At 38.9% G+C, this 16,267-nt stretch overlaps 1 protein-coding gene across 1 annotated transcript in view; it reads right to left on the bottom strand.

The window, feature by feature from the left end:
- Positions 1–6,206: 6,206 nt before the first annotated feature.
- The window catches only part of ABCB11 (ATP binding cassette subfamily B member 11), an 81,970-nt gene continuing 71,909 nt past the window's right edge, over positions 6,207–16,267 (bottom strand). The window contains exons 23-27 of the mRNA XM_052635862.1: positions 14,871–15,027; positions 13,548–13,745; positions 9,134–9,340; positions 7,221–7,367; positions 6,207–6,407 (exon numbers count right to left, since the gene is read on the bottom strand). Coding sequence (XP_052491822.1) covers positions 6,207–6,407; positions 7,221–7,367; positions 9,134–9,340; positions 13,548–13,745; positions 14,871–15,027 — 910 coding nt within the window. The remainder of the gene's footprint in view (positions 6,408–7,220; positions 7,368–9,133; positions 9,341–13,547; positions 13,746–14,870; positions 15,028–16,267) is intronic.

Raw genomic sequence — 16,267 nt, 5'->3', positions numbered from 1 at the left:
TTGGGTGTTAGTTCTAAAAGGTCTTGTAGGTGTTCATAGAACCATTCAACTTCAGCTTCTTCAGTGTTACTGGTTGGGGCATAGACTTGGATTACTGTGATATTGAATGGTTTGCCTTGGAGACAGAGATCATCCTGTCGTTTTTGAGATTGCATCCAAGTCCTGCATTTCGGACTCTTTTGTTGACCATGATGGCGACTCCATTTCTTCTAAGGGATTCGTGCCCGCAGTAGTAGATATAATGGTCATCTGAGTTAAATTCACCCATTCCAGTCCATTTTAGTTCGCTGATTCCTAGAATATTGATGTTCACTCTTGCCATCTCCTGTTTGACCACTTCCAATTCGCCTTGATTCATGGAGATATGAAATAATGTAATTGATGTTTGAGGCCCAAAATAGTCACATGAAAATATTCACAGACTTCCTACTTGCTTATCTTACATAAGGAAGAAAGTATTAGTCTCTCAGTCCTGTCTGACTCTCTGTGACCCCATGGACTGTAACCCACCAGGCTCCTCTGTCCAAGGAATTCTCCAGGCCTGAATACTGGAATGGGTAGCCATTCCCTTCTCCAGGGGATCTTCCCAACCCAGGGATCAAACCTGGGTCTCCGTCATTGTAGGCAGATTTGTTACCATCTGAACCACCAGGAAAGCCCCTGTCTCTCTGTATCAACCTAGTGGGGTAGGATGGGGAGAGAGATGGGAGGGAGGGCAAAAGGGAGGGGATATATGTACACCTATGGCTGATTCATCTTGAGATTTGACAGAAAATAACAAAATTCTGCAAAGCAATTATCCTTCAATAAAAAATTGTTAATTAACAAAAAAGAAAAAAAAAAAAATAAAGCCCCTGTCTTACAAAAGAGATTCTATAACTAAATCACCAGTCCATTTCCCTTTCCTTAACATCCTAAAGAGGATATTCTTCTTGCTGGAAGAAATACTAATGGGATATGTATGGTAACAGGCTGACTGAGAAGAAGGGGAAGGACAAAAGTTTCCTTTGTGTGAAGAAGGCTTGGAGGTACTTAACCAACCCTGCTATATGAGGGAAGTGATTAGAACTTTGAAATAGCATTTTAGTAAGTTTGTTGTGAACTAATTACGGATCTCTCAAAGACATAAGGGGCTTCCCTGGTAACTCAGCTGGTGAAAAATCCACCTGTAATGCAGGAGACCCTGGTTTGATTCCTGGGTCAGAAAGTTTCCCTGAAGAAGGGATAGGCTACCCACTCCAGTATTCTTGGGATTCCCTGGTGGCTCAGATGGTAAAGAATCCACCTGCAATAGAGGAGGCCTGGGTTCGAACCCTGGGTTGGGAAGATCCCCTGGAGGAGGGCATGGCAACTTACCCCAGTATTCTTGCCTGGAGAATCCCCACGGACAGAGGAGCCTGGTGGGCTCCAGTCCATAGGCTGAGACCGATGACTGAGCAACTGAGTCAGAGGACTGAGCAACTAAGCATAGCATGAAGACATAACGATAATGTTTACTTTATAATTCTTATGGCTGTTGAAATGTACTTCTTGACTACAACACAACTCTAACATCAAATTATATGATGCCAAGACTTTTGAGGATGACCACACTAAATTAAATTAGAAGTTCAGTTCCCCATAGCTCTAAAAATCTTCTCCGGCTGAAACAGGGCCCCTTCTGTCTTTTTTTCTTTTTTTCCTCTCTAACTTCTCCACCCTCCCCAAACACCTGAGAAACACTTATTAAATTCCTTTCGGTGATAGAGATATAAGGTTGAGTTCAATATATCCCTTTGGTCCAGGCTCTGGATAGCCTGGATTATCTCCAGCCTGTGGGCTTGGAAGAATTGGGTTGAGACTGTCTCTAGCTGCAAATTAGCTGGTGACTTGATTCCCCATCTATTCTAGTCCCTTCTGTTTCAAATTCATCCTCTTCTTGAATCACTTTCTTTTCAAGTCTGTCTATAACCCGCCCATGGAAGCCAGGCCATTCCCAGTCTGGCACCAATTTTATATTAATAATGTGAGAGGATGAGAAAGCATAGTAACAAAGCACCAAGTGTTTAAGTAAAGTCTCCTTTGCTTAAAGCATAATGAAGCAGGGTACGTGAAATGCTTCTAGAAAACAACTACAATGAGCTGCAAAGGACATCCATCCAGTGACATTTCCTTCTCATAGCAGTGACATTTGCAAAAAGACATATTAATTCTTTCTTTCACTTAATGTTTGTGGAATACCTCTGGATTTAAAGGTCATATTTTGAGGTCATCTGTGAATACATCAGTATTTCAACATTGCTTTATTATCTTTATGTTTGAACATTTTTTATTAATAAAAATCTTTATCTACTGAGTGTGTTAATCTATAATTAACAACAACAATTACAACTGTAACAAACCACTTCAGTGCTTAAACAAGTGAAAGGTGTTTGTATGTGTTTAACAGGATGGCTGGGGGTAGGCAGTCCAGGCTGCAATAGCTGCTCAACGGTGTCCAAGAATCAGGCTCAGTCTGTCTTCCTGCTCTGCCATCCACAGTGGATGGCTTCTGTCCAAGTGGTCACAGCATGGTCATTGTGCATCCAGGAAAGAAGAAAGGGGGAAAGCAAATGTGTTTTCTTCAACCCAGGCTTTATTCCAGAAGGGAAAGCCTCCACAGAGACTTGTGCCTGTATTTCATTGACCACAGTAGTCACATGACCTCCTCTAGCTGCAAGAGTCTGGGAAGGTAAGTATTTTACTTTCCGACTTCTGAAACAGAAGCATGCAAGGGGAGAGGGTGTAGGATTGGGTGTCAACTTAACTCCTTATGTACATAACAATGAATGCAACTTAGAGCTGCCTTCCTCCTCTGCAAACTACGAAATGGTTTCACAATAACAAAAATTGTGACGGCAAAGTGGCTTCTAAATTATGAAATGCTTTGTGAATGTTACTACAGGGTATATTTAAATGATCCACTGAATTTTCAACTTCTAAGGAATTTTATGAAAACATTGTTCATCTGTTACTTTGATTCCATACTTGATCTATCAGAAATATATACTCTCATACCTATGACTGATTCATGTTGATGTCTGGCAGAAATCAACAAAATTACATAAAGCAATTATCCTTCAGTTAAAAAATAAATAAGTTTTATAAGAAGAAAAGAAATATATACTCTTAACCAATAAGATAGCACAATTTTCTTTCTTGTCTATAATCATTCTTAATTATTACAGATACTCATTTTGGGTCACCTTGAGTGAACAGTTCCCTTTCTATTCCCAGCTGCTCTGTTGCCCTCACATTTATCTCTTTGTCTCTGAGAGTAGGAGCTATCCTTGTATTATAGGAAGAAAGAAATTGTCAACTTACTGTCTGGCTGTGTATTCTTCCGTTTCCTACCGTGCATTCTGTCTTAGTGATGGTTTATCGAGTTTAGTAGCTGCATTCAGACAGCTACATGCCAGTCACGTGTACCCTGGTTACTCATTATGAGCCTTAGGATCCCATACAACTCACTAATGAGCACATTATAATGCTGGCCAGTGCTAATTAGATGATAATCATGTGCATTGCTTTATTTACAGTCTATCCATTTAAATTAATTGGGTATTTAACTGAACACAGTGTGAAAGAAATTGGAATTGGATTTCAGTTAATTTCACCTGCCATCTCTTGTAGGCCGGTGAGACTGTTCACTTGACCTGGAAATTTAAGCAATACAAATGGACATAATGCTTCTTTTATAATGGTACACACGCATATGTAAATTTATCTCAAAATATGTTTGGAAAGAGCAGCCAAATTTGCAATTTTTTATCCCCACTAATATCCTTATTGATCTGATTGCAGAGAGATTCTACATGCATAAGACATATTAATAAATTCAACTCATTAGTTGGAAATATAATGTGGGATCCTAAAACAGACTGATGAGAAAATTCTGATATTTTCTTAGGATAGGAACCTTACCTTTAACGCATTAAAAAAATGTGTAGTGAACTATATCTAATTATGATCCTATGTATTTTCCTCTTTAAGGACATAACATCAAAATATTACTGGATTTACAGTTTTAAACGAGTGTACAGTTGCCAAAAATTGTATGCATGACTGCGTCATTAAATTCAAAGTGTCTTTTTATTGAAATAATTTCTCAAGAGCACAGGTAGAATAGACCTAGAGTAACTACATGAAAAAGTGTTTCTAGACAAAAAGTTGGAGGTCAGTTCTTCTATTTTTTTTCTCAAATAGTAACATTTCTGGTTTATAGGCACCTGCTTCCATACAATTTTGAAACTCTTACACAGCAGAATTTCTTTAGGCATCTCTCATTCTTGAGAATAGTTTGCTGGGAATAAAATTCCAGAACAGAAATAATTTTTCCCTCAGAATTCTGAAGGCAAATCTTTAGGTCTTCTGACTTTCAGTGTCACAGCCAAGAGGTCCTATGTCATTATGCTTCTTTATTATACATTCCCCTTCTCTTGGAAGCTTTTAGTATCTTCTCCTTTGCCTCAGTTTTCCAAAACTGCATAATGGTGTGCCCAGGTAAGATCTAATTATTGCATCTCCTGAATTGTTCCTCTAAGTCTTTTTCTACTTTTCAGGTCTTTTTGTCCTACCCTCAGAAAAATTTTCCCAACTTTATCTTCCAATCCTTGTATTTTTTTCTTCCATCAAGTTTTATTAACTGGGGTTATGGAAAGAGTTTGAACACAACAGAACCCATCCTGAAAACGTTAGAAATTACAGAAAGACTTGAGATAATGTCAGTCACAACAGATTAAGCAAGTCTTTCCATCACCTGAGACACAATAATGCAAAATTATAGAAACCAAATCTTCACGAGTGGTACAGGATATAAGACAAAAATGAAGACATTGGCAGTCCCTGACATTGTAAAATAAACTTGCAACTTTATTTACTTCTGTATTTTTGAAGTTGTAATTCAAATGTTTTCGCAAATCATTTCAAACCCTCTCCAGTCAAGTTCTTCCCTCTCATCAAAAACTTCGAAGTATCTTATTTAAAAATAATTTAATCATCCAGTCTATTCCAGGAAACTGGCAGCCTCCTAGCACATAGCTTATGTTCTTCTTCTGAAACAAAAACTTAAAACAAATGGATGTTGGTCTTTCTTCTTCAGTATTACAGGATAAGCACGTGCTTCCTACAAAGCTTAATTCCTTCTTGAAGGCATCTTTATTCTGCAACTTATCACTGCCGTTTGTCATAAGTAGAATGCTGCCCTCTACCCTCTCCCTTTCTGACTTCACAACCATCCGTTCTTCTGTTGCAACTAGTTAGCCTGCTAAACCACCTGCGTGGTTATTCACCAGGAAACACTAGACCCGAGACATAAATAATATACCTCGATATAATAGCTCAGGCTTCCTTTGTAGGCAGAATTTCATTTGTTGGCCATGGGAAGAAAACACTCACACAAGGTAAAGTCCACTATTTTCACTTCATGCTGGGCCTTGGGGAAACAAAAGGACAGCAACCCATGTGAACAGGGGTGAAGAGGAGTACAAGACCTAGGATAGAGCCCCCTGCTCCAGCCGCATGGCAGAACCTAGTCCAGTAAATGAGGACTTCACCACCCACGTACTACACCTTGAATCTATAAATCAACATTCCTGACTGGTAAACCCTTTTTAATACCTGTCTTTTTCTGCCCCTTTCAGTCTGAGAGTGTCCAAAGTATAAGTCCTCCTTCCTCTCCTCATACTTAGAGATGGATGAATCTGCTTTCACATGCAAGAAAACTTCAATCAAAAAACAGCCAGTCTTCAGTCCTTCTGTTCTTCTCCATATGACCTTGGTCCAGCTCAGTAGATATTTGTCAAGTGTCTAGTCTAGACCAGGCTCTGTGTACCTCAAGTGTTCAAAATGCAAGGGATGGTTCTCTGCCCCTGGCGAATTGCAAGTCTTATTTCCTCCACATCACGATGTCTCGCTAATTCCCATGGAATAACTGGGGCTGGTGAAAGCACTGGATGATGGCTGCTTGACACTGGATTCTTACTGCCGATGACCCTGGTTTCTTTCCTTTTCTATATACAAACATTTAAAACTAAATTATTATTGAAGGTCAACTAGCTCAGTTCCAATGTATGTCTGTAAAAGTAAAATATCATTATTTCTGCTTAAAGAAAAACAAAAAAACAAAAAACAGTCCTTGGCACTCCTGTAGTTGGTGTACCATCTGTGCATGAATCTCATAAGTCAGGTCAACTGATGGGGGCGCCTGTGGTAACAAGTTTGTAATAGGCCCCTTTCTGAGCCATCAGTTCTTCATGGGTCCCCTTTTCAATCACTGTCCCCTGTGACATGACGGCAATGATATCTGAGTTCCGGATGGTGGACAAACGATGGGCAATGACAATGCAGGTTCGACCTTCTCTGGCTTTGTCCAGGGCCACTTGCACTGTCTACAAAGAGAAGATGGAAAGTTGGTGCAAAGACATATGTTTGTTCCCTAGTCTGCTATTGCCTGAGTTCTGCTTCATGCCACCTGAGTAACATCACTATATTCAGGGCTTGATATGAGAGAGAGGTCTAAAAAATACTTGCTGAATGCAATGCATCAATGATTTAAATGGCAGTCCACAGGCTGAAAAATTTCACTGAACCTGATGAGACCATGAAGTAATTTTATATTACTCAATGGTCTAGTTCAATATTAATAAAATAAAACCAGGAAAACAATGTAAGGTAGCCGTTAGGTGGTCATTCCCTACCATTCTTCATTGAGGACAATTTAGCTGTCTCCAAAACAGAATCCTAATTTTTAAGGAGTTAATTATAAATGGTAAATTTCATAATTGTGTTTTGCCCAATTGCATTTGCTTTTATGCAAAATGCATGTCAGAAACCACCTCTTTGTTTTGTATGCTTCCCATCTTCTCTGCCACAGAACTTTAGAACTGTAAAATATGAAATGCCTAACAGATAGCCAGGATTATTTTATTTTACTTAAGATAGCTAATCATTTGCCCTTGAAAAAAATGTCACCTAACCTAAACAATTTTAAAAACAATTCTTATTTTAAAGTTAAAAATTTTTTTTATTTGAAGCAATCCTATTTTAAATCCTTTCTCTAAACTATTGTCTCTTGGTTCTGCAAAGGAGTAGCCATTTCTACTGTGAATCAGAAAATTAACAATACTACCATTTTATAAGGACAAATATTACAGCAAGAGACTTATTTACAATGGTCTAAGGCTTAGAAAATCAATACCTACCTTTTCACTTTCTGTGTCTAAGGCAGAAGTAGCTTCATCTAGCAGCAAGATTTTCGGATCCCGTACAATAGCCCGAGCAATAGCAATGCGTTGTTTCTCTCCTCGAGACAGTTGAGACCCCTGGGACCCAACATTAGTTTCATATTTCTGGAAAACATATGGTAAATTTCAGAACCAGAAGCATGCTCCTGTGCTTTATGGAGCCCCCATCAATGACTCCTCAGGATTTAAACAATTTGTTGTTTTATGAAATTGTGAATCATTTCTATAAAGGACTTCAAATCCATCTAGGATCTAAAAAAAATATGGCATTTGTGACCTTTCATGCTGGAAAACAAGGGGACTTTGTATCCTTTTCTCTGTATTTATTTTTTAATCTCTTTCTCCTTAGTATGAGATCCTCCCTGATGTAAGATTCCCTGATTTCCAATCTCCTGTCTGGAAGATCTTTCCAAGACAGAATGGTCCTAGAATGTCAGGACCTTTGGGAGATCTTCTCATCCATTTCCTTGTTGAGGTGGCATTGTTCTGGAAGGCAAGCCTTGCTTTGAATTTCACTCTTGCTATATCCTAGCTCTGTGATCATGAACAAATTATTTAAATTTCTGTGAGCTGAAAACTCATCTGACAATTTAGATATTAATAACTAGTTCACATATTTGTCATTTTTATGAAATTATGGAAGAGAATCCCTTGATGAAGGCTTTTGTAAAATAAGTTACATTCACAGAGTATTTACTGTGCATCAGGTATGGTACTAACTACTCTAGCCAGATTATCATTTAATGTTCACAGAAATAATTTCCTCCTTATTACCTATTTTTCAGTTTCTTTTTTGAAAATTTTTCAGTTTCCATGTTTTCATTTTCTTTGTGATTGAACACCAAGAAAGAGCATTGGTGGATGGAAAAATTTAGGGTCAATGTTACACTGCACTCAGACTTGGCTCTGGGAAAGTGAGACTTACTCCAAACGGAGTGCAGCTTACTCTACATGTATAATAGTTGCTGCCAAGTAATGGAATGACAATGACAGTAATAACAGAAGCAGCTTTCTTTTTTGTGGCTATTTTGTATACTCTTTCATTCTAAGTTATCTTTTACCTTTTTGTAGATGACTGAGTCTCAGAAAAGAAAAGTAGTTGTCCCAAAGTTACAGAAGTAACTTTACACTAGAAAGTGACCTCACTTGGATTCAAATCAATGTCTGCTCCAAATCTCAGGATTTTTTTTTTTTTTTCCATTATGCTAAGCTGATACTCAGAGCTTCCCTAGTGGTTCAGACTGTAAAGAATCTGTCTGCAATGCAGGAGATCTGGGTTCAATCCCTGGGTCAGAAAGATCCCCTGGAGAAGGGAACAGCCACTCACTCCAGTATTCTTGCCTGAGGAATCCCATGAACAGAGCCTGGAAGTCTACAGTCCATGGAGTCACAAAGAGCTGGACACAACCGAGTGACTAAGCACACACAGGCAAGCTGATGCTCAATGTGGTATTACTTTTTGTACAACAAGTTCTATAACATACCTTGCATTGGATAATATAATACTGTTCAAAACTAACGATTAGGGACTTACCTGGCAATTCAGTGGTTAAGACTTCATTTTGCAATACAGAGATTGTGGGTTCGGTCAAGGTAAAAAAGCCAGAACACAAACAACAGAAGCAATATTGTAACAAATTCAATAAAGACTTTAAAAATGGTCCACATCAAAAAAAATTTTATAAACCCCTAAAGGTTATGTTGATGAAGGACATTTATTTTGCTTAAAAGGCTGAGACCATCCCAGGGCACTGGGGAATAAGTTGTGTTGCCTTTGACCTTCTCCTTGAGCTACAGTCATAATGACTTTCTGGTTGTTCTATTGCTCTCTCCCTGTCTCCCATCAGGAACGACTCTGACTGTGCACATACCTCTGGGAGGGACATTACAAAGTCATGCAGCTGAGCCTGCTTCGCAGCTTCTATAACCTTTTCCATAGGGATTTCTTTGGTGGTGTCTCCATACTTGATGTTGTCCATTATGCTACAGGCAAACAACACTGGTTCCTGGGAAACGATTCCAATGTTTGAGCGGAGGAACTGGATGTTTACGTTTTTGCTGTCATGCCCATCTATCATCTGCCAACAGAAACGACAACCAGAGCCCTGAATTTTAGAATTCCAGCAGTGAGGAAAGCTCACGTCCTAGAGTTAGTGTTATGCAAGTGCGTGCTTTGCTTAAGAGACAACAAGCTCAGGATTCTTGGAAATAAATTATGTTGCCTTTGACCTCTGGAGGTGGTGTCTGCCAGAAGCGGTGTCAAAGTTGCGGTCAGACATGGTTTTGTTTGTTCGTTTCCCAAACTCTAGCTCTACAGGTGATATCAAACAAGAAAGGCACATTATCTAGTTCAGAAAACAGAAACTTCCCTTATCTTCGGGTGTAGCACATCCTCTCCAAGTACACATAATTGCTCAATTTTGAGACTCCATGGGTTATGAAATGGGGTTTCCTATGTAAAGCTATTGGACAATATAAGACTCAAACCCATTAATTTCAATGATACTAACCTCTGAATGATTGAAGATAATGAATCCCAGTAAGAAAGAAGTATATTTATTCACTTGGTCAACCAACAGATATATACAGAATAACCTGCCACAAAGGTACCATGCTAGGCAGTCTTTGGTATAATATAGAAAAAAAAAATCTCTATTTTCTAGGAACTCATGATCTATTTTTATGATTGAATAGCATCATGGACTCAATGGACATAAACTTGGGCAAACTCCAGGAGATAATGAGGGGCAGGGAGGCCTGGTGAGCTGCACTTCATGTGGTTGCAAAGAGTAGGACACAACCTAGTGACTGAACAACAATGACAACAACACGATTTATTTAGGCAGTTGAGCACAGGAATTCAAATATCCACCATTCGAGCTCTTCCACTTAAAAGACCTAGGACAGCAAAAGGATAGTATGTCTAACGTACTACTATAAAGTATTTAGCCCCATGATTTCAGAAAAAGATTATGTTAAGTAGTATGGATATACTATATTTTAGATAATATGTTGGCAGCATAAAACGCAAACACTACTAGAAAAAGTATATGGCATTCCCCAACAATTAGCCCTTGCTCCTCTTCCTTTATGCATTTTCCATAGTACTTACACACTGCAAAGCACTAATACTTAATTAAGTACTGGAACTGTTTGCTGATTGTTATCTATATGGGAGTATTCTGAGAGTAAGCTCCCAGAAGACAGAAGACATGGTTCATGTTCCTTAGAATTTCCCACAGGAACTAATCTGGGCACATCATCAGTTCAGTTCAGTTCAGTTCAGTCGCTCAGTCATGTCCAACTCTTTGTGACCCCACGAATTGCAGCGCGCCAGGCCTCCCTGTCCATCACCAACTCCCAGAGTTCAGGCAAACTCACGTCCATCGAGTCAGTGATGCCATCCAGCCATCTCATCCTCTGTCGTCCCCTTCTCCTCCTGCCCCCAATCCCTCCTAGCATCAGAGTCCTTTCCAAAGAGTCAACTCTTCGCATGAGGTGGCCAAAGTACTGGAGTTTCAGCTTTAGCATCATTCCTTCCAAAGAACACCCAGGGCTGACCTCCCTTAGAATGGACTTGTTGGATCTCCTTGCAGTCCAAGGAACTCTCAAGAGTCTTCTCCAACACCACAGTTCAAAAACATCAATTCTTCAGTGCTCAGCTTTCTTCACAGTCCAACTCTCACATCAATACATGACCACTGGAAAAACCATAGCCTTGACTAGACAGACCTTTGTTGGCAAAGTAATGTCTCTGCTTTTCAATATGCTATCTAGGTTGGTTATAACTTTCCTTCCAAGGAGTAAGCGTCTTTTAATTTCATGGCTGCAGTCACCATCTGCAGTGATTTTGGAGCTCCAAAAAATAAAGTCTGACATGCTGCTAAGTCACTTCAGTAGTGTCCAACTCTGTGCGACCTCATAGATGGCAGCCCACCAGGCACCCCCGTCCCTGGGATTCTCCAGGCAAGAACACTGGAGTGGGTTGCCATTTCCTTCTCCAACAAATCTGACATAGGCACCCAATTAAATGCTAAAAACGTTGAATGCCTGCGTTTGTTAGCTTCCATAAGAGCAAACAGAATTTTTAAAAATTGCATTAAAGGTGGTATTTTTCTAAATGAAAAATGTCTGTAAGAAAGTTTTACAATGATGTAATAAAATACATTGTGTCTATGAAATGCAAGGAAACATATTGATATTTTTCATGGGCATTGCTTTCTATCTGTGACCAGAACATTCGCTGAGTACATTCAGAGAAATATGCTTAATATGCAAGTTAATGTTAAAGAAGTTGAACATGAAGGATTCGAATTCCTGCCTGTCATGTAGTTAGTTCACAGTCTACCCAGGTGACAGTCATGAAAGATCTGACATTTGGTTAAACTGGATCCTCTCCTTTGCAGAGATCAGACCCCCAGTGCCATGGACTTCCTAGAGTCATCAATCACCAAATAATTTCAAACAAATAAAATCCCTATACCTAAAATTAATAAAAGAAGTGACTATAATCTTCAGATAATCAACTCTTACTCCTTATTTTCATAATTTCCTGGATTTTACCAGTATCGGTTTGCTTGTTTCCCTGTTTTGCTTTATGCAAAGGAAACTTTAGTTACCTCTTTCAAATTTCCCTCAGCATTTCTCTTCATCATGTTTTCTATCCTCATTGTAGTGACAATTACATTATTCAGGGGTATCAGAAAGTCCTTTTTCAAAATATGTGGATTCAATCAGACTCACACCTCTGAATCATTTCTTAGAAAACTATTTACAGATGCACTCCAACAATATAAGAGGGGAAACCAAAGAAAGAGGAAAATACATGAACTAGGAAATAATGGACCGAATCCAAAAGATACTGCGGGAAACTCATAGACTGACAATTGCTGAACAGATATAGGATGCAATTAGTCCAGGCTGTGGCAGAAATAAAGGAAAGAAGCAGGCTCCTCAGAATAAGTATCGATGTAGAACATGGGAAGAACCTAAAGATTTTATAAAGGCAGAGAATACAAGAAAGAAAGAAAGTCTTTCAGGAAAGCAAGAAAAGAAACTGTGATGCTAATGTACCTCACTTTTTAACTGTGAGATGAACGATATTTCCATAGCCATAAGAAAAGTTAATAGATTTTCAACTTTTAGAATCAGCCTAGAGGAAAAGCTGTAAATAGTATAAACAAAATGGAAGCATTTTATATTCTTGATAAAATAAAAGTGTAGCTATTAGGGATTGAGAGGCAAAAAAAAAAAAAGGGAGGGGGAGGAAAAAGTGAAAATAGAGGTAGAATTGCTAATCTCATCTTAGAAAATGAGGATTCAAGAAATGTTACCTGCAGGTGATGGGAAAGAAACAAAACTGTATTCATTAAATTTCCAAAAAGAAGAGCTTTTAAAAGTAGTATAACCATATTGGGAGGAGGAGGGTCAAAGGAGGGGAGAGGAGGAAGGGCAGCTAAATTTCCATCTCTTGCAAATAAATCAACAGAGGGTCTAAATTTGTTAAATCAAGAAATAGCAACATGAGCATATTATTTAGGGACACTGAGGTAATTGTTGGGAGATCTAAAAACATCAAGTGATTAAAAATAGTTGCCTTTGAGCAGAAAAAGGGGGGTGGGGTGGAAATGGTGGATTAAAAGGTTGGTTTTGTTTTGTTTTGCTTTGTTTTTACAAATATTTCTTATTTTACTTTGTACTCCTCTGCAGATATTATTTGGAAAGATAGAAAGGAAAAAGAAAAGAAGAGAAGAAATTCTGTAGAAAATAAGCAACAAAGCAAGCCACCAATTTTTCAAATATCTTTACCAAAGATTTAAGGCACGTGACTACCAATTTGAGACCCTTATATTATTTAGACTTTAGCTTCTTGAACCAGGATTGTCTCGGATTTTTCATATTAAATTCCCTTTCTTACTCATTTATCATTGTGTTTCTCATCATCCCCCACTTTTTCTGTTCCCAGTCATTAGTTTCTTGATTAGTCTGCACTTTCTGCCCCATTTACAGGTAAGTGAATGCTTCTATTAAATACATTCATCTCCAGCTTTGCAGTTTTCTTTGCCTGTCTGGTCAGGAGACCATCTGGAACTGGGAAGAATGAATCTAACATTAGAAATTGTGAGGTAGAATCAGGTCAAGCAGCAAATGACTGGAACTGGAGAATATTGCCCGAGGCAAGCGCTTCAGAATGAGTCTGGTAAGGCACAACCTTGAAGACCCCCTGTAAGAAGTTGGAGATCCTCTGCAGAATGCTAAATTCTCAAAGGCATTTGCATTGCTTACCACCTTCCCTTGGTCAGGATCATAGAAACGTTCCAACAGCTGAACGCTGGTGCTTTTACCACATCCGCTGCTCCCAACAAATGCCAGGGTTTTCCCTGGACCAACAGACACTGAAAGACCATTTAGAACTTGTACATCAGGGCGGGAAGGATATGTAAATTTACAGTCAACAAAGTCAATCTGTCCCCGGAAGTTGTCCTGTGGATGGAAAGATTAGAATTATATATTCTCCTGCTAGTATCTAGACTGTTGAGAATGCACCTGAGTTTTAAATCCTTGCTTAAGATACCTTTAACAACAAGCTGCCAAAATGCAAAGTATAAGGACAGCAACTTAATGAAACAGCATTCTATTCCCTATTTTAACAGATGTAGAATAAATGGAGGGTGGGGCATTGAGTTTAAAGATATTTGATCAAGAGATCAAATATTCCCATTATAACCTAAGGGGACTTCCTTGTCAGTCATTCTGCATGGAAGAGAAGAAAAGAGATGATTACATCACAGAAGCCAGTAACTATGCAAACTCCTACAGTTTTGTTTCCCCAAATATTTAAAATAATAACTTTACACTTGAAATGACCTCCACAGAAAGTTACTTGAACTCTGAATTGCAAAGGTGAAAACCTTTAGTTGTACTATCTGACATGCGAACTCTAGAAAGGGATAGACATTTAATAAACTACACAGAGACTTGCCTTTTACTGAACTAAAGGAGAAATGGGGCATTTGACCAATTTTAAGATTTCTGAATTTAGTTAACTTTACTAGAGTTTAGGTTGTTTTGCTCTCTTGAACATACTGGGATATTAAAAATCAAGCAAGGAAGACCTAAAAAGACACCTGTAGGAACTATTAATCAGAAAAAGTGATATTTCATTGAGATCAAATTGATTTTCTGAGCGTCCACATGAAGGTATGTGGAACTGAGATAAACATGAAATAAGTCAGTATTACAGTACAGGAGAAACTGGTTTTTCTACATTCCATAGCAGAACATCAGTAAAATCACAGTGATTGTGCAAGTCTCAAAGACTTACAGCCTCATTCATTCTGGAATTAAGTGTGTTTTATAGCGACTGTGTATTATAAAACAAGTATTCACTGGATAGCATTGCCTTATTCAAATGCCAGCTTTATGAATAATTTTAATGCTAATGTACTTCATTCCTTTACATTGATAAATCTACTATCTGCTCATTCTGAGTGCATACGAATGCACCCATCTACTACACAATTTCAAAGCTAAGTGGTCTTAAATAAGCAGCCCCAATGCTGTCCAGCAGACACACACTGCACTCCTTACCCCACCTCCAGTACTTACCCATCTTTCACCTGCACTGCTATACACATTGATTGCAGGTCGTCGGTCCAGCAGTTGGAAAAAGCGTGCAGCTGAGATTTTAGCTTTGGCATAACTTGGTGTGTAAGAGGAGGCTCTCCCAAGAGCTGTTGCACTCAGTACAACTGAAGAGATCACCCTGCAATCAGACAGACACCCAGCTAGAAAGGGGGCAGTGTGGTTGGTGTGGTGGCCTAAGAGGCCAGAGTCTGGGGGGTCTAGCCTTGGAAAGGACTAAGAAGCCTTGAACAGGTCTCTTTAGACTTATCTGGGAATGGGAAGATGGGGAGATGAATGGTGTTTAAGTTGTGTTCTAACAAGAAAGGGTGAGGGGAGGATTGCACAAGGGAGTTCAAACTTCCAAACCCAGCTTCAAGTAGAGCAGCCTTTAAAACAAAGTTGTTTGAGAAAAAGACTTCTTGGGGGAAAAAAAAGAGTAGTTGAAAGATCACCAGATTGCCTTGGACTTTTTTATTAGGGGCAATGAAAAAATTCATTGGAACTTTTTCAAAGTTGTTATGGAAAAACCAAAATGAACATTTTGGTCAATCCAATACAATGTTAACATTCTATGAATCTATGATCAGTGTGTGAAAATGATTGGTGATATAAGCATCAATTCTGTGCCAAGCAAGCATGTAATTCATTCTTCAGACAGCATGAGAAAGATGTGATTGCCTGAATCCTTCTGCGCATCCCAGCTTATGCACATTGTGTGTGCTTGTGCTTAGTTGCTTAGTCGCTCAGTTGTGTCCAACTCTTTGTATGTTTTACTGCTCAGTTTATAAGCAGAAACGGTTTTAGGGCAGATCTGCAAACCCAAACATCTCTAGGATCCCAGTTCAAAGCTTAAAGCAATGACAAGCACCTGGAATAAAACAGGAAGTGATGGGAGGTTATCTTTCAGTTTTTAAAGTGAAGGCAGAAATCAGGAGTTTTCTATTGTCTCTGATTTTCACATGTTGGCAAATAATTCTTCAAAAATCTTATCTAAACTAAATAAGTCAACAGTTTGTGATTTCCAATTTGGCGTTAGTAGCTCTAAATACACAAAAATTTAGAAAAGATACTTTCTGGTGGGTGGGGGGTGTAGTGGGGCAGGAGAAAAGTTTTCTTTTATTTCTAGGAGAAGATAGAAGGCAAGAAGACAGAACTGGTTCATGACTCGAGAGCAGACTTTTACTAGGGCTGATTTTCCTAATGTCCTCCAGGGTTTTCTCAGACCATCTCCCCCTCATTCTTTCGAGGTCCCCCACCCCATCACATCACACTCCTATGCATGTACACCCAGTTCCTTGGTACCCTGACACCCTCAGGCTCTGGAAATGTGAGAAACTGGACTCAAAGCTAATCTTCTTAGAAGAGCAGACCCCAGCTAT

This window comes from Budorcas taxicolor, chromosome 2, assembly GCF_023091745.1.
Source record: "Budorcas taxicolor isolate Tak-1 chromosome 2, Takin1.1, whole genome shotgun sequence".
Taxonomy (NCBI): Eukaryota; Metazoa; Chordata; class Mammalia; order Artiodactyla; family Bovidae; genus Budorcas; species Budorcas taxicolor.
Note: the sequence above shows the minus strand (reverse complement) of the source record. Positions and strands in the feature narration are given on the sequence as shown.